The following is a 19842-nucleotide window of genomic DNA, read 5'->3' on the forward strand; positions in this document are numbered from 1 at the left end:
AATATAAAATGGCTTAAAAATGCTAGTTTCAAGGGTTATTCAGGCAACTTAAAAAAAAAAGAGAGATAATTTCTTACAGAAACTATATTATGCTGTGGAAAGGGACAACGTGCCCCCTTGGCAAAAGCATTTAAAATATTAATCAAGGCTTTTGAGAAGCTCAAGTTAAGAAAAAAACCAAGGCATCACCAGCATACTGTTTTGTTTTTTTTTAAGAAATGAAAATAAAACAGCTGTATGTAGTCACCTGTCTGTGTCAGCTCTCCCATTTCACACAGTGAATGGCTTGGATAACGAGGCACACTGCTCAAAGAGCCATCCATTTGGGCTTCTGATCCTTTAGACATATGGCTAATAAAAGCTTCAAGCAGAGGATGGGAAGGCTTTCTAAAAGAGATTAACCAAAACAGCTATAAGTGTATGAAAAAGCTGAAAAGATTAAAGTGCTCTAATTATGACTCTTCACAGAATTTCACGACAAAAACATACTTCCTGCTCAGGAAAAATACTCTTTATGAAAATGAAACATACAGCCATGCAGATGGACACTTGTGCCTGAAAAACTGATGGGCAGGAAAGACAGATCTGTAAAAAAGAGTCACAGCAATTAAAAATTTAAGTCAACCCTATGAACACTTTTACACAGCCTTTTGTAATTCATACACATAAACAGCACACAAAACTATCAGGATTATTTACATTTCACACTACACCTTAGTTTGTCCACAGAATTAGCCATAAATTATGATGTACAAATGACAAAGGCTAGGTCTACCCATCACACTAAGCTATATATTTTGTTTTGGTTTAGTGCAATATGTGACCTCAGTGTAAAGGTGTTTCTTCAAATAATGGTTGTGTACCTGTGTTATAGAACTAGCTAGTTGTCTGAATCTTACTTAATGCTGACATTAAAATACATTCAAACCCATTACGTTGACTTATCAGTAGGATTGTTGAAGAATTTCATTTGGGTTATGCTTTTAAATGAATTTGGTCTAATATTTTCCAATGCAGTTTTCAGATTAAATAGGCATACATTGTACACAAAGATGCTTCTATTAGCCTTTTTTCAAAATACTGCTTATATATATATATATATATCAAACAAACAAACAAACAAGGCAAACCACTTAAAGTGGGGTAAGGGCTGGTTTTGGACAAATCAAAAAAGAGCTGAAGTAAAAACTGGAAACAAAAACATCCCAGTAATATGTGGCTTTCTTGTTACTGATAGAGGTCATAGTTCTAACTACAGGTAGTCCTTGACTTATGACAGCAACTGGGATCAGAATATCCGTTGCTAGGCGATGTGGTCGTAAACTGCAACCTCATCACTTAGCAACAGCAATCCCAGCAGTCCCGGTTGCTGTTATTAACCAAATCCCATGCTTGTTAGGTAAGGCAACTTCCTGACAGCTTCCCACAACCAAGTCAGTGGGAAAGCCAGCAGGAAGTTGTAAGCCCCAGGCAGTGTGCAAGCAGGCCAACAGGCAGGTAAGGGGGGAGGGACGGTGCAAGTGGGTGTGTGGGGGTGCGAGGAAGGTTCAGTGAGGGTTGTGGAGGGTTTGCAGGCGTGTGAGGGAGGTGCAGCAAGGGTGGACGAGAGTGCAAGGGGGTGTGCAAGGGTGTGAGGGAGGCACAGCAAGGGTCAGGGAGGCTGCATGGGGGTGCACCAGGGTCTGTGGGAAGCACAGCAAGGGTTGGGGAGGGTGTGTGAGGAGGCAAGGTGGTGCACAAGGAGGCAAGAGGGTGCAGGGGAGATGCAGCGAGGCTCAGGGAGGGCACACAAGGGGGTGGAGGAGTGTGTGGAGGAGGTGCCACAAGGCTTGGGGAAGGTGCATGAGGGTGCGAGGCTGTGAAGGAGGTGTGCGCGCAGAGGGGCTGAGGGAGGGTGCGCGGGTAGGGGAGACTTACCCCAGTGACTTGCAACCTTCCCTGCCAGTTTCCCCATTGACTTTCTGGGGAAGCCGGCAGGGAAGGTTGCTAATGACAATCATGTGATTGTGGGGTGCTGCAACTGGTCGTAACCAGTTGTGAGGCATTTGCCAAGTGCCCAGATCATGATCACAAGACAATGGGGGTGCTAGGACAGCTGGAACTCCAAGGACCAGTCGTAACCACCATTCATTCAGTGCTGTCGTAACTTCAAATAGTTGCTGAACGAATGGTTATAGGTTGAGGACTACCTGTACTGCTTCTGTAAAAGGCAGAGGGAATGGCCTTAAAAGACAGGAGGAAAAGCTTCTACCAAAGCAATACTCAGATAAGAAGGACCTGAGCTTGGACCAAAAAAGTGATTTGAGAAAACATCTCAGACAAGTCCCTCCCTAGTTCACACAAAGATAAAGGGAGGGAGGGGGAAAAAACATTCAGGATTGCAAGATTCTGTTACTATATCTGTTACAATAAAAGTAATACTGACCTATATGGCATTGGTTTCTTAACCTCGTCGGCTGACAGCATGTTAAACAACTATGTTGGCATTGTGAATAGCACTTTATAACTTAAGTAGGTTAATTATTCCTTACAATAAAAAAAAAACTACATATACTTTATTTATATGTAGTTTTAGATATACAGTGGATTGCTGATATCCAGATGGATCTTGATCTTTATGACAAGAAAATATAATAAATTTCTATGCACTTTTCTTGGAAGTTTTTATATATCTCTATCTACAGTATGTATCTGTATTATACAAACACAGTCAGTTTCATTATCCCTATAAATCTAATATAGACATAACTTTATTGATATTATACATAACTTTTTACTAACTTTTTTTTCAAGTTTGGACATTTTATTGTAATGAAGTATGATCTATATGAGGGTACTCACTATAAAGACTTTAGTGTACTTATTTTTTTATCTACTTATTTGTAGGGGATTAAGCATTTAAAATAAAATGCAAAAAAGGCAATATAGTTCTAGTGCTGTATCTTACACAAATGAATTCCAAAAGTTAATCTAATGGTTTTAAAATGAGTTTAATTTCCAGGTGATGTTATTTTAAAATTTTGAAATTACCAGAATTAAAATAAGTCAGTCCAGTGTTTGCTATTTTGTCTAAACTTTCTAAAATTACTTAAACCACAAGGTGGTGCCATACTGCTTTTATTTCACTTTAAATACTATTACCACATAACTACAGTACAGAGAATTTAAAACAAATAATTTACTTAACTGAAAAGTAGTTTCAGCTTTGCTTTATTACCATCTTAGCCAAGAACTCATGCATATTGAACATCCATAAAATATAACCATAAAAGCAATTGTGTTTGATAATACTCCAATAAACATATACATTAATCTTACTACAATGGATCCTAGATGCTAAAGAGCACTGTTTTGCAACCATATATGCCATCTTGGGTTTCTGACAACTAAAATTTAATACTTATAAAATGTGTTGGGGTTGCCAGGGATTTTCACTATTAGAGGCTGGAATAACCTTAACAGTTTATTTATTCATTTCAATTATAGGCCACCTGACTGTTAAACATCTCTGGGCAGCTTACACCCCCAGCAACACTGACAGGGTGAGCTACTGTATATAAACAGAGAGCAAACCCCACTCCATTCTTGCACTGAAGATGTTACCTAATCAGGTAACAAAACGTCTGCAGGAAAACAACCAAGCTCAGAGAATACCAAGGACTCCAAAGCTCCCTTTTTCTATTACCCTTTGTGCTTGTCCACAAAATTTCTGAATTTGTTATGCATTTGAGCTTAAGGCACAGTTTCCTGTAAGGATATTCTTCAATACTCTCAGTTCCTTTATGAAATAACTGTTTACTCGCACCATCAATTTAGCACATGCTGTGTCAAAAATACATTTCTATAAAACATTAATTTAAAAATTTTCAACAAACTTTGTAAAAAAGTTTGTAAAAAACTAAAGAGGATTTTCAATTTCTAATTAAATATTACATCGAAATATACTGTTTAGAAACCTGAAGCTCTTTTAAGAAGTACAGCTTCACAATTATACCCCGAACACTAGCATTTACAATTAACCTTGTGAAAAGTCAATATTGCTTTTGTTAGAAAGCATCCTGATTATTTGTCAGTAAATAGTATAAAATCAATGCTAGCATACATACATTTATGAAAAGCTGTTCCTCAAAGGCCATATGTGAAAGTATTTGTACTTTAAGAAAAAATCCTGCACTCATATATTCTAGAAGTTTCATTATGAGTGTTACTGTTCACAAAAAAAGAAAGGAGTTGAAGGTAAGAAAGAAATACAAAGCAGCTGAAAGGAAGTACACTGGTTACTTTTCCATGTTTTAAAAATCTTATTAGCAATCTTTCTTTTGAATGGCTAATTTACAATATCCAGGCAACGGTGTGGAGATTGATGGCACTATGCACAATGAAAAAAAGTATTTTGTTTGAGTGATTAAGCCTCCAGAAAGATTCTTCAATTTTAATTTCCATAAGATGGAAGGATAAAGGGGAAGGTATTAAATATGCAACTTGACCCTTCTTTTTATAACTATACATCTTGAGATGTAACCAGGGGTACCTACTTAAATGCCACTGAATTGAATTGGACTCCTGGCAACTATGTAGACAAATACCCTCCATCCTGATCTGTCTCCAGCAGCAACCATAGATGTTCTGAAGTCATTCCATTTATCACCTTGATCCTCTTATCCACTGCCTACCCCTCTTTCTATTTCTTACAATTTTGCCAAACATAAAACTTTGCTTTTGCCATCATTCCTTGCATCACATGCCCACAGTATGTGAGTTTCTGCTTTCTGATTATTGCTTCAATGGACTAGTCAGTTTTTATTTTATCCAGTGTGGATTGATTGGTACCTCTTGAAGTCCACTGTATTCTTAGTAAATCTTTACAAGGTCATAATTCAAAGGCATCTATCTTCTCTCTCTCTCTCTCTCTCTCTCTCTCTCTCTCTCTCTCTCATTCACTGTTCAAGTGTTTAAAGACATACATTACTGACAAAAACAGTGCTTTAACTATTCTGAGCTGTGTTGTCATAGAAATAGACAACATGATCTTGTCTAAGTTCATTATTACTTTCCTCCCTAGAATTAAACTCCTTTTTACTTCTCCAGCACACTATGCATCTTCACTTATTTTTGAGTGGAAGAGAACAAAACTATATATTACTTCAGTTCACTTCATCGCTGTTCACTTCATCGCTGTTAACTGTTATCTGCGGTATTTAGCATCCTTACCAGTTGTGAACTCTGTTCTAGTTTGGGAACTCTACAGATGTATCCATGCTTGAACTGTCTTTGGTCAACATTCTATATGAGATATATGTAACTTTGAGAATCTTGCTTGTGGCTTATTTTGGTGAAAGAGACCAGTGACTCACTGTAATAAGCTAACACTGAAATAATAATACAATTGTTGGATCTTCTCCATATTTTGCCATTTCTTGATTGTATTTTCTACTACACTTCCTAAAAAATCATTATGTGAAAGCCATGAATAGCCATAGAGATGGAGATAGTGACTTGAATGTGAGAGGACAAATGGTAAAGAACATGAATTAACACATTAAATGAAACAAATAAAAAAATAGATGCACTGTGTATCTATGGAACTAAGAGAAAGGGGAAGGATAAAATATATCTGAATGAGGATTGTCATTAGGGAATGGAATATATATTTATTTATTTGAGTTCTATCCTGCCTTTCATTCAGGAGCTCAAGATGATATAGATAATGCTTCCTCCTCTCATAGTATTTTCCCTATAACAACCACCTTGTGAGATAGGTTAGGTTGGGAGAATAACTGTCTGAAGTAATCCTATGAACTATGGCTGAGAATGTAACAGAAACTGCCTTTCCCTGCTGCCAGTCCAATACCTTAATCACTATACCATAACATTTCATCTTGTCAGGATTCAGCCTCAACATCCTGAAGTGTCTGGATGAGGCTGAATCCTCATCCAGACACCAGCCAAGGACCATCTCCTATTCCACTCCAAGTAGAAATGTATGTGATGATTGGGTGCTGTAACTGCCCATCAATGAATGGCAACATTGGGCACCTCCTCCAAGGTTATATTTTAGGAAGAAGAGACAACTAGGAGAGTAGGATTTGGGAGATGCAGATGGAAGGACAGGTCTGAAGGAGGTTCACAATCCAAACTTGAAAAAAATACCCTTGTTGGGAAGAATGAGTTAGGAATAATTTTAGGAATGGGGAAGGGTAGTATTTACAGGAAAGAGATGATTTGTTGAAATAAGTGAACCTGTTTTAAAAACAATTTTTAAGATAACTAAGTGTCTGTGCTATCCTATATCTTCCCTACATTCAGTTATATTACCTCAAAGAGGTTTAGTAGTAGCAGGAGAACAAAATACTCTCCCAAAAAGGAGCATATTGATCATACTTTCATCTTGACCTGATTGATACCATCTCCCAGAGGCATCATATAGGCAATCATATCTCTTTTTTTGACACCACCCCTACCTCTCTCAACAACGGCAACGATAAAGGAGGTTGCTGCCTTCTTCCAGTTTCCTTATTCCTCTTATTCAATTTATTCCTTTCCCACCATCTCTAAAATCTTCTCTTCCAGGTTATAGTCATGCCACAGAAATTAATTAAAGAGCTGAAGATTGATTGCTGAATAAGGATGGTACATGATGGAAACAAAGCCAGCATAAGAATAAATGGAATGCTTAGAGAATAGCTTAACACTGAGCACGGAGTAAGATAATCATGTGCAATGTTCCTCTGGTGGTTAACGTATATATAATGTAGATATATAAATATATAAAGAGTATATAGTGAAATTGGAGGTTTGTCAATTGGGGAGGTGAATGTTTATGTACTTTGGTATGCAGAAGATGCCATATTGTAGGTTGGTTCTCTAACATTTGCAGATAATATGACACAATGAGAAGTATGGTTCTGAAAATCAATATATCAAAGACCAAGATGTGTTGACAGAGAAAATAGAGTAAACAAGTTACAAATAAATGGCAAAAAATGAGAGCAGGTAGATGAATGTGTATACTTACTAAAGTTGAGGAAATTGAAAATATTATGTACAAGCATAAAGTAGCATATAGCCTGTGAAAGGAATTAAAGCTTTATCAAGTGAAAATGGCTGTTTCTACCTATTTTGTTAAATGGAAATGACAAACTAGTAACTCAGGAAAAATTGAGTACTATGGTACTTCAGAAATGTGTATGATAAAACAAGAGATAGGATCAAGAACAAATGGTGCTGAATGAATGTGGACTGATTGCAAATGTGACCAATACAAAACAAAAAAAACATATAGGTTGTTCGATCACATGAAAGAATGAATGAAGAAGATCAAATAAAAAAAAGTAAAGAGTGAATGGGTTAAGAGAAATCTCAGAAAGTTGTCACTGGATGGAGTACAGGAGATCCTCAAAAAGAGAGGCAATGTGTGTATGGATATGGTGGATGAAAGGATATCATGCAAGGAAAGAAGGGTATGGTGGGATGGTGAATGCTGTCAAACTAGATTTGACTGTATTTCCACTTCTGTTTCTATCTCATGCCTTTAATTTCTTTGGTTTACTGTTTCTACTTTGTGTGTGTGTGTGTGTGCTTTGCAAAACATGGCTTACCCTGAAAAGGAATAGCATGATAGGTATGTAAGTATGTATGTGTGAAAAAAAAATGTGTTCTTTAAGGAGTACAGAAAACAGTGTATATCATTTGCATGCAAGGAAGCTTCATGAATATTCAAACTTACTTCACATACAATAGCTTTAGAAAGGCTAAACATTTCACAAAACATATGGACAGCACCCATCTAATCTTACACAATTTCATTGTGGGATCCCAACTGCATGGGGATATCAGCTAAATTAGGAGATATAAACTCAATATTGTTTCGTAGATATTTAAAACTAATTTTATATAAAACTAAAGAACAAAAGAACTTTATATAAATCACATTTATGCTGGAAGTCTCTACAATGTGATTTGCTGGCTTTGGCTTTGTTTCTTTTCAGCTTTATAGAAGAATTAAAATAGTTATTTAATTAATATTATCATAGAATGCCTTTGACAACTTTGGACTTTTTTCCACTACTATTGTACCAGACACTTAAAGAACTTTGGCTGTCATGTCCCATAAAATGTCCAAATAGCAGTCTTCAATTAATATTTCATTCCCTAGAGTAAGTTCATTAAAAATCCAATCACTGCAATTAACAACTTTTCATCACTTATCTTATTATAAAATGTAATTGCTTATTACAGCCAATGCAATTTGGTTCTATTCACCAGTAGGGCTATTCTAGAAATATTTATTATGCATGGTTTACTTCAGCACAGTAACATTCTATTTGTGAAAATGTGTTTACCACAAAAAGCTCCTGGGGTTCTGGTTCTCTCTTAAATGATTTTACTTTACAATTGTATGAAAAAGTTGAAATACCTCTTGTCAAACTATATGTTTCAATGAATCCCTAGGTAACAGAAAGTGACACAACATTTACATGGTACAGTGTTAAAAACAACATTCTTGAAATTTTAATGCATTCTATTTATGTGCAATTGTTTACAGATTCAAAGTAAAAAAACAGTAAATATGTCAGGTGTAAATGGACCTTCTTTGAGTCAGTACTTGGTAATACCTCTTTGGCATAAATAACAGCTTCTAAACTTATTGTGTAGTCAGATAAGCATTTTTCTATTCTTGCTTTTGGAATTTTTTTCCCACTCTTCCTTGCAGAACACTTCTAGTTTGGAAATAATCTTAGATATCCTTGCATGCACTGCATGATTGAGATCTCTCCATAAATTCATATTCAAGATTAGGAACTATGAAGGCCATTCCCAAACCTTTATCATTCTTTCTGGTAAGTAAATCAACTACTGTATAGTTGATTTGGAAGTTTATTTTGGATTGTTATTCTGCTGAAATAGCCAGTCTCTTTTTCACTTCAAATTAAGACATCCACTGAAACTAACATTTACTACAGAATTGGCATAATATACTATCTTGAAATAATACAGCCTAATAGAATTAATAAATGAATGAACAAATGAATAGAAAAATAATGGGCTTCTGTCATCTTAAAACAATTTGGTGTATTTACTGTTTAATGTGTCATTATTCTGGCAACAATTCATCCATCAAACTTTTCTACGTTCAATGTGATAATGCAACAGCCTTTTCACCACGTGTGAAAATCTAAGATGCTTAAAATGTTCAGAATTGATACTGTTTTCTTTTTCTCTTCTTTTTCCTTTAGTATTGTATCTTTAAATTGTAAACCTAAAGGTAGGATTGTCTCTATTTATCTATAAGCTACACCAGGAAACTTTTCAGCAAAAGAGCTGGGTATAAAATGGTTAAGTAGTAACAAATCCACCCACTCATCAACATATGCTTTTAGGAGTGATTGGAGGAAGGCCAGAAAGGCAGCAATATTCTTCAAATCAGCTCAGATTCCCAGTGCTTTTAGTAAAGAATTAAAATCTTTTCTATAGGTGTGACTCAAATTTGATGAAAATTCTACCAATTTTGGAAGAAGTGGAAGAAAGGATGGAAGATGGAATGGAAACAGAAAGGAATATAAGTTTATCAATATGTGTCAGTGTATATGCAGAGCACTATACAAACAAAGAATGAAGGAATCCTTCTAGAGAAAGTTTGTAGGTCTGTGCTTAAACTGATGGCAATTTACAGAAAAATTGACTTTGATCAGGCACTAACATTATTTCTGCAGAAATAAAGTATAGAAAGCAATGGTACAATATAGAAGCTTTACCTGTTAGGCAATAATGTACAGTCAATGTCTGGACGTTTTGTTCTGGGAATGGCATATAAAGGATATCGGTCTCCATGGCGAATTAGTACATGAACAGATATCAATTTAAAATAGTGAGGTGCATGACCTATAGGAAAAAAGAGAGAATAGACTCATAATGGCTATCCCTTTTAGAATTCCAATTCAACTCAAACAATTTATAATACATTTACACATTTAGTTAAACATACAACACTGGCACTGAAGAACTGTAAACAGTTCATATGGTTTTCCACTAACCTGACTAAAGGTGAATTACAAAACTCTTGGAGGGAGAGACAGATTGCCCACAAGAGAGATGAAGTGATCCAGTAGGTATTTTAATTAGATCAAGAATTAAAGTCTTTGACAAAGTCAAAGTTTTTGACAAAGTCTCCCACTAAACTCTTCTGAGTGGGTTTAGCAGGATGACTTAGAGATGACTGCTCCTGCCAAAGGTTGCAGTCTTATACCCACTTACTGGAAATAATCCCCTCTAAATTCAGTCAGTGAAATTTGGGACCTTTCCCTATTGCTTTTAACCACTGCATGAACATGACCTGCCATCCTTCTTTTCCTGCCAAGTCCCCATAATGTTGCCTTCATCTTTTTCCTAACCTATTCTTGAGAGAGTTTTCATTAGCGTGACCAGGGCCATTCAACCCTGAGTGCAAGAAAGTTATTTCAAACCAGGTTCTCCCCTAAAACGGCCAGGCCTCCAAGCTGATCCCAAATAGCAGCTGACAAGTATTTGTGGTGGGAGGGTGTACAGTGAAGTAGGAGAGAGAGAACTTTTTATCTGTGGTTTCACAGCACAATGACCCCAGGATGCCTGTCAGCTTCATTCATCTTTGATTATGGTGTAAAAAGCAGCTAATACTGAAAAGGCGGGGGGGGGGGGGGACACACACACTTCATGCAACCCCCACTTCCCCATACTGTCCCTGTCAGCTTTTCTTCAGAGTGTCAATAATTTGGGCTGATGCAGATCACTGCTCTGGATAAAAAGCCCCCTTCCCCTGCCACCTTCTACCAGCCCAGGCAGCTGATGCCCAGGAAGGGGGGGGGGGCTGGGTGAAAGAGGGAGAGGTGAATTCTGACAAACCAATGGGTAGAGCTATCAATTGGTTGCCTGGTGGTGCTGAGAAGGTCCTCTTCCTGTAAGCCAGAACAGAGGCAATTAGGACTGATGGTGGGGACAGCTAAATGTACGCCAGTTTTACTTTTCTGCTGGATCACAGACATTTTAACTGAGCTGTGGGAAAGAACCCTGATTTGAACTTAGGGAATTACAATGGAAGAAGCCTGGGGTAACTGAAGAACTTATTTCCCATGATAGCATACAATATTAAACTATTTTAGTATGAGGTACAGGTCTGGCTGAGACTATTTCTGTACTACATAAAAATAACAGTATTATTTTTGAATCCATATTCTAATTCTTGTAGATTCAGAAGCTGCATGCTTTCCTATAAAAAGCATTCATCCTACCTGGGTCTTCTGAGGATTTCAATTGCAAGACTTAAGTAGATCAATCCTATGGGGGAGGAGGAAGGTATATCTGAGCAGCTGTTTCAGTTAAGTTTAAGCTAGTAGGTAAGTCTGAGGGTTGCATTTACTTTAATTGCTGCTTTCTATTTGGAATTTGAGAACATTCTATCAGGAATGTTTCGTAATTACAACATAATTAATCAAATAAAAATAAAAGAGCAGACAACAACACAATCACATAGTTACCTTCCATACTGCGTTCAGGGATGCTGGGAACATTACAATAAAACTGGGCTTCATAAATAGGATCAATAGCAGGTGGCTCTGTTAGTGGATTAGGCATTATTCTCTTTCGATTCTTGGAATGCAGACCATCGTCTTTAATTGGGTTAACAGGAATCAAATGTACTAAACATATAAATAAGCAATATGCATTGTGAGTTGATACTGATTATTCTAATGCTAAATTATTTATTTGCATAATTCAAAATACATAAATAAATATGGAATGAATCAGGAAATAGATTTCTAGTGTAAAATCTATTTCTACCTCTCATTAATTAGTAATTTCTTAGTGGGTTGTACGTACTGATATAATTTTGCTGATGGAGTGGTATTCATCAGCAAAACAGTTTCTTCCTTCCCATTATGCATTGCTTGCGATCCTCAAAACAGATTTGGGGTAAGTGCAGATGGTGTAAAAGAGACCATACCTAAGGGAGGTTCTATTGAGCAAACAGAACCCCTAAAATAAAATCACAAGGTTTCAATTAAATGCATAAGCAATAAATAAGCTGTCTAAGGTACTGACACTGCTAACAATTTTGTGTATTGTGAGCTATCCTTTCTTAGAAAATATAGTTTCACACAGAATTAGTCTTAGCTCCAATAAATATGTTTAAATCCCAGTCCTCCTTGAAACAAACGATTTTTTCCAGGATTATCTTAAATACATACAGCATATTTTATATACAATATAGCATGAAGTAAGAGGCAAGAAAAAAGGAAGCATATAGCATGCTTACCTGCTGCAATTTAGCCTAACAAATATTCCCCTTTGAATATTAAAACTATATGTGCACTACTAAAAACAGCCTTTTGTCAGAGATGATAGATTTATCCTAATCTTTTCCCACCTTACATTACGCATGCAATACATGCACTACTGCTTTTAGCATAGTGACGTCTGAAAAATAAAAGAATATAAAAAAATAAAATCAGATAGAATCTCATGCATTTCAGTGCATCTGATCATCTCTTTTTTACTAATTCAGCAGGCTATAAAGTTTTTGCCTTAATTAGGAACATCGTTATGAGAATAACAAGCAATACAATGAATACTAAAATAGCTAAAAGGAAGGTAGAGAAGAAAAATAATTTTTACCAAAAATTAAGAGACATGAAAGCAAATCCATTCCCGTTTTTCTTTCTACTTTAAAACCTGGAATAGATTTTTTTTTCCTGGATGTTAGCCTTAAACACAGAAGGTTCTTTCAGTTTTGTGCAACCAAACTATTTTAAACTATTTTCACTAACATGAGAAACCACATAGCAAACTTTGTTTAAAGGATCCATGGTAAATTTTCATTGGCTTTAAACATAAAATAGTCATACTAGAAAAGTTCTACCAAGAATGGAGAAGAGAACTTTAACTCTTCCATTCATCAGGAACTATTTAGAAAAAGTGATACTAAAATATTTTCTAACAAGATTATTTCTCCTCTGTATCAATAGAGAAAAGAGTGTACTGTTTGGTTCTAGGATGGACTGCCTCTTTTGCTAATCTATGTAACTGACCAATGTCACAGAGAGGTATGCTCAGACTGTCATACTGAGCACGATAAAGAGTATAGGAAATTTTCTGGGATAGATTATGTGAAAATGTAATCTACTATTTCCCAATCTGGCATCATAAATTAGATTTATCTGGTTGAGCTGAATCAGCATTTCCCAATCTGGTACTATTCATATTTGGAAGGTGCCAAGTTGGGGAATGGTGGGCTAAAGAATGTTTCTCTCCCTTTATTGTCTACTCACCTCCCAGAATCACTGCTCATACTCTTTCCACAAAACTGACAGAACTGAAACATGGGCACCTAATAGGGTGGCAATATCTTAAGAAACAATTGCCTAAATTGTTACTGAGTGGTTCTTTAGGTACACGTACAAATTCCTGTTGCTAGCATTTTCCAATGAAAAGGAAAATACACCATAGCAATAATATCCTAAATACAACAGAAGAGATAAGGAACAAGACAGATGTTGCAACAACAATGATATGGAGTGAGAAAAGAAAGCTTCAGGTATAACACAAGAGGCAGGCAAACATTTGGTAGCTTCTATGCACTCTAACATCTCCACTCAAATTTCACAGACTTTATGACAGCAAGAATCCAGAAAATCTATTATTGCTTGTTTCAGTTTGTGTTACCAATCAAGAGTTTTTTTCCCCCCAAGACTAAAGTCAGGTATTGTTGTAATCTTTCATATTAAATCTATTCATGAAAATATAACAATCCAGAAGCAGGAATCCCAGTCCTCACCCAACATGTAAGTAACAAGAAAATCAGTACAAACTACAGGAAACTCCAAATCACATTCCAGCCATTTCCTTTTAATTACCTCTAAAATATTTGTCCAAGGGTCTAATGATACAATCACAGGTGCATTCCTGCACTTAAAATTGCCATGATCATTGCAATGATCTTATGTAGCAATATGTACCAATGAAACTGACTAGTAAGATGGAAAAGTAATTATATAGTTCTAACTAACTTTAGGACTCTCTTTAAACATTTGGAGAACTTAAGAAAGACAGCTATACTGCAACAATATAAGTAAATTATATTATTTTGTACTTCCTTCCTGCTTACCCCTACTGCAGGAAAAGATTATTAGCTCTCAACTAAACTGAAGGAAAAAACCTCTAAAACACTGGCTTTTAAGGGTGAATTATTACCTATTGGACCACAGCTGTGTTTCATTTATGAGTACAACAGTAAGTCCATAATATTGATTTTTTCTGAGAAGAGAGGTGTCTGAAACGGCCTAAGGTAAACAGCATTAAGGTCTGACTTTTAAAGGCCTTCGGCTATCACATATTTGGCAGTGTTTCCACAGTAACAATACCCCTAACCTTGTCAGCTGCAGTGTTGCCTCAGGGTGATCTGCCTCCCAAGAGAGGTGCTAGTTAATGTGTACCCCTCAAGAGACATGTGCGTACCGTATGTGCATACTGTCCACACTCCCTTTCAGGATAAGGAATGTTATGCAGAGCACAAGAAGAAGAAATAGTAAGCTAAAGAAAAGGCAACATAGTAAACCTTGTTTATACCAACACTATTTACGGTACCTTTCCATAACTTTCTACCCTTGAAACCCTTTTCTTCCTCTATATCCATACACTGCTTCATAAGTTGCTTTGTGTTCTTTAAAATTCTCACCTTTGTCTTTGAGGATTGCATCTACTCTATCCAATCATAACCTTCTTGGTCCTCCCCTTGGTTTTTTACTTACTCATTCTTCCTTCATGTATTGGTTTTGAGATGTGATCCCTATTAATTCTCTATATAACCAAACTACCTCACTGTTACCTGTTGTACTCTTTTAATTAGAATTTGGTTAAACACTACTCCAGACTCAAGTTAACACTAATCCCCTTATAGTTATTGGACTTGCTCTTCCTATATTTCTCTTTGTATAGGAAAATAATAACAATGTTCTTCTTATCATCAGGCACAGATGCAATTTTTACAGAAATATTAAACAAGCTGCATAGCTATTCCGTAAGCAAACCACATCCATATTTAATATTTGTCTAGTTAAAGCATCTACATCTGCAATGTTTGGCTAAGCTTTTTAAGAATTTACAATATCCATGGAGGATTTAGTATTTAGTACAGGTAGTCCTCGTATAGCAACTGCCTTGTTTAGCAACCATTCACAGTTATGACAACAGTATGAAACAGTAACTTTGGGACCAATCCCTCATTTACGACCTTTGCAGGTCTGTAAAGCAAAGGAAAGCTGAAGTAAGATCACAAGCACTGTCACGGTTTCACTTAGTGACCACAGCTTAACTCACTGCTTAGTGAGTTGCTGGTTCCAACTGTGGTCACTAAATGAGGACTATCTGCATATAGCCTGACTGAATTAGTAGAATCTTGAAATAATGTACTAAGAAACTTTCATAGGCTCTGAAATAATGGTGCATTCCTTCTCTGTGGCTGAATCCTTCCAGACCCCAAATCAAGTCTGTCATATTGAAGCTGGAGTCTTAATATTAGATAAAGAGAGAAACTATGCATGTGTACATTTAACAACACTGATTCCAACTTCACGTAACATCCTTTAGAGCAGTTTGAGTATTATGCTACATGACTAAGATGGAAGTGTCATGATAACAGTTACTTAAGACAGTATGTGTCTGCCCATACTGCTATTATCAACATTCATTTGTACAGGTTTTGATGTCCAAGTAACATCAGTGTTGGACCTAGCATGGCACTTGTTGGCATAATATGACTCATTGGTTATAACAGAAGGAATCTGACAACTAAGAAAAAAAAATGAATGGGAACAAGAATGTATGTGGGTTATGGCGGGGGGGGGGCGATTAATAGATGCTAGAAAAGGAAGTTAAAATTATTGCTGTCCATAAAGAGCAGACATTACCTCTCTCCTTCCTGCAGAATTTACAGACAATCATTGGGCGTTTGCACACATGTTTAAGAATGTATTTGTGTATATATGCCTTAAGAGCCAGTTTGGTGTAGTGGTTAAGGCATCAGGCTAGAAACTGGGAGCCTGTGAGCCAGTCCCGCCTTAGGCACAAAGCCAGCTGGGTGACCTTGGGCCACTCACTCTCTCTCAGCCGTAGGAAGAAGACAATGGCAAGCCACTTTTGAAATCGTGCCAAGAAAACTGCAGATACTTCTCTAGGCAGGAGTAGAGACTGATTCGAAAGCATATCTCCAGGAATAACTAGGTATTAAATGAAATATATGAAGGGATCATGCAGTATTTTAAGATAATACCTTATGAACTCTTATAATGCTTAGGAATCCAACTGCCATATAATGGAGAAATTTATTAAAGTATTAAGGCATAGTAGAAGCAAAAATAAGACAATGCTGTGTGATTCTGGACAGCATGTATATACTAAACAGTTCACATCCTAGTCATCCCTAAACAAATCACAATGGTAGTTTGAAGCAAACTATTTTAGCACATAATTTAATTAAAATATCAAACAAATTATGGTTAGCCAATTGGGAAAGGATAAGAGAAAACAGGCCTGTGACAAATTTGAAATCTTTCAAATCATAATTTAGGTAATCACAAATATGTTGTCAAAACTGAGCTTGTTTCTTTCAGAAAATCCAAACAATTATAGAAACAAAGTGTTTTTTTCACTACCAATGATGTTTCTTCAAATTTATTTTTTCCTCTATGAAGATTGTCATCATACATACCACTTAGAAGGATTACAATGTTTCCTAAACCTAAAATAGCATTACAATCTATCATCTGTATAATGACAAAGAACTTCTTTCTTTATACAACACTTACAAGTTACTTTTGTCAAGAGCTCAATTTTGTCCTGAACAGATGCTTTATGTAATAATGAAAGCATGATAGTATACATGACGAAACCTAAACATTTACTCAAAAGTACAAATGTCAAATAATTCCCTTCTTCATGAACAGAAAAGTCAACACAGACATTTAAATAATCCAAAGATTTGTCAATTTCAATCATACACACACACCAGACACAGAAAACCCTACTTGAATCTATACTTATTTTGTGCACAACTCTTATGTTTGCATGGATGAAATGAGTTTTACAATAAATGAAATAAAAAAAAACAACAGAATTATACATTACAAATCAATCATGGTATCCAATCTAGTATTGGCTTCTTAACATTAATATGTGAAAGACATTTAAAGGTAAGAATTTGGAAGCAGAATTTTTTCATTCTTTTAGTAGACAGTTATCTGGTGAGCTAATTCGTAGGTTCACATTCCCAAAAGTATAACCCACATTACAATAGAGTATTTTGCTATCAGTAATGCAGTTATTGCTAGTTAATGTGAAACACTACCTTCCTCTTGCCTTCACCTATACCTCATAATGATTCTGACATATTCATTCAAAATATGGCATCTGAAATACATTTGTTTCAGTTATAAAAGGTAGTCTAATAGGTATTCAGCTGAAATATTTTTTTCTGGTATTAAATTAATACAATTTGTTTGCAGACCATCTGTGATCCAAAATTTTAGACAGCTACAATTCAAAGATCAGCTTAAGTACAGAATGTGGATAATTCATCTGGAACTGCTTTTATATATAAACTTCCTGGAATCTGAACAAGAACTCAATCATAGATAGAAAGTGCTATGTCAGAACTGTAATTTACATAAGTTGTTAAAAATAAGAAAGAAGTATATCATTTAAATAACTTTTGTCCCTCTGTGAAGTTCTGGGAAAAAGAAAAAGAAAAACCAAATGCCAACTTATTAGAATATCAGACAATTCTGCCAAGAGAAGAGCACCCCCCCACACACACACACGAAAGAACAAACCTAAACATGTAGCAACCATGACAAGAAAAATATAAATATGAAAACAAACAGCAGAATCAAAACCTCCCAAGTAGATTTTACCACTGGAAAGAATCAGAATGGACACAAAAAATTGTCAGTGGAAGCCAAAGCTTAGAGATCACACTAAATAAACTCAGTAAACAGTACAGTATGTAACAAATTGTATGCTTATATATAACTAATATATATAAAGCATGCCACCAATGGAAACATTAAAGCATTAAAGAAACACTAGTGAAAGAAAAAAGGGCCCCAAACTAAGTCTGCCTTGTCACACAGGAAACATATTAACATTACATAGAAAAAAAACTTCATCATCTTAGCTACTTTTTTTATAACTTGGGTGATCAAGCTACTGACAAGTAATACCACTTAAGTAAAAAAAAGAACTACTCAGAATTAAACATTATGTGACTTGTGTATTGATAACCATACAGACAATATGGAATACAGGAAATAAGCATTTAATGTTTCCAATTGTATTCCACAGAACTGATATTTAAAATATAATAAATAAAACTGAGAATTAAGCAAGTGGCAAATCACTTTCAGACTAATAACCTATACTTTCACCTCCTCACTACAGCCCTGGAATCTGAAAAAGGTAATCTGAAACATCATGAATACATGTAGGTCTAAAAGAAAGATACAACTTAGTATATTCAGGTAATCCCCGGTTAACGACCACTCATTCAGTGATCGTTCAAAGTGATGACAGCGCTGAATAAGTGGTACTTACGACTGGTGCTCAAAGTTCTGGCTATTCCAGCACCCTCACGGTCACATGATTGTGATCTGGGCACTTGGCAACTGGCTCGCACTTACGATGGTTGCAGCTTCCTGAATCACATGATCACCACTTGTGATCTTCCCTGCCAGCTTCGCACAAGCAAAGTCAATGGGGAAGCTGGTAGGAAAGGTCACAAATTGCTCTGGTAAGTCGTTTGCATTCTCACGTCTTTTTCTTCCGAGCAGCCTGGTTATGGTGCCTGCAGCACTTCCTGCCCACAGCAGCCACTTGAGCACTCTCCCCCACCTAGCAGAAGCTACTCCTGGCCCGTCACAGTCACTCCATGCCATGCCGGCCACCTGCGCACCCTAATGCACCCAGCAGCAGCCACCCCCAACCTGCTGTACTTGTGCCATGCCACACCAGATACCTGTACACCCTCGGCAGCAGTCACCCCTGGGCCCAGACGATTAATTCAATCTTCCATTTGTTTATCAGGACAAGACATTTTTAAATTTGTTATTTCAAAGAACATATAAATTGCTAAAATCAATTTCATTTACTTTCTTCACATTCCTCTAAAAATGATTACTGGTTTAGTTTCTACAAATATTCTTCCAGAACTTTTAACCGTTGTGGAAATTATCACAAATGGGCTAAATAAACCAAACAAGTGATATTTAAATTGAATCTGGCAAAGGTTTTAAAAATGGCTTCCATGGGAATGAATTGATCCAAAATAATAATGCTGTGAGAGGCCCAATTTACCTCCCTCCCCAAAAAAACAGGATTAAAGATTGTTTTTCAACTGAGATTATCCCCTTACGTATATCTACAACCCAATATTTATCATACATATTTTGAAGCATGAAGAGGTGTTACTGAAACTGATCCCTGCAAAAACACAATTCCCAAAACTTGTCAGGATTTCAGTGGGATCAAATAGTAATTCTCATGTTGAGCCCAAAAAAGAGCTGAATTCTTCCTTATTCCAGTCAGTAAATGAATCTAAAATAAATGTCCAATTATAAACCTGAAAGTGTGAAAATTTAAATTACCTCTCTCAACAGATAACAGTAATTTACTCAATGAAAATCTTGCAGGATGGCCTTGCCCAAGAAATGTATTCAATGTTCTGTAAAGTCATTTATAATGATGTGATGGAATAAATATATGAACCCTGTCTAGACTTAGCTGGAAACCCCAGCATTTTAACACTCCATTAGATATTAT

At 36.1% G+C, this 19842-nt stretch overlaps 1 protein-coding gene across 2 annotated transcripts in view; it reads right to left on the reverse strand.

Moving 5' to 3' along the window:
• PXYLP1 (2-phosphoxylose phosphatase 1) overlaps positions 1-19842 on the reverse strand; it is a 43902-nt gene that overhangs the window by 5231 nt on the left and 18829 nt on the right. Inside the window, exons 3-5 of one of the 2 annotated variants that reach the window (XM_007432196.4) lie at positions 11511-11672; positions 9756-9882; positions 248-387 (exon numbers count right to left, since the gene is read on the reverse strand). In XM_007432196.4, coding sequence (XP_007432258.1) covers positions 248-387; positions 9756-9882; positions 11511-11672 — 429 coding nt within the window. The remainder of the gene's footprint in view (positions 1-247; positions 388-9755; positions 9883-11510; positions 11673-19842) is intronic. The other variant, XM_025169189.2, reaches the window with a different exon arrangement.

The sequence above is a fragment of the Python bivittatus genome, unplaced genomic scaffold (genome assembly GCF_059951505.1).
Source record: "Python bivittatus isolate LINGU-HERP-01145 unplaced genomic scaffold, Pbiv_v1 ctg000980_np1212, whole genome shotgun sequence".
NCBI classification, from domain to species: Eukaryota; Metazoa; Chordata; class Lepidosauria; order Squamata; family Pythonidae; genus Python; species Python bivittatus.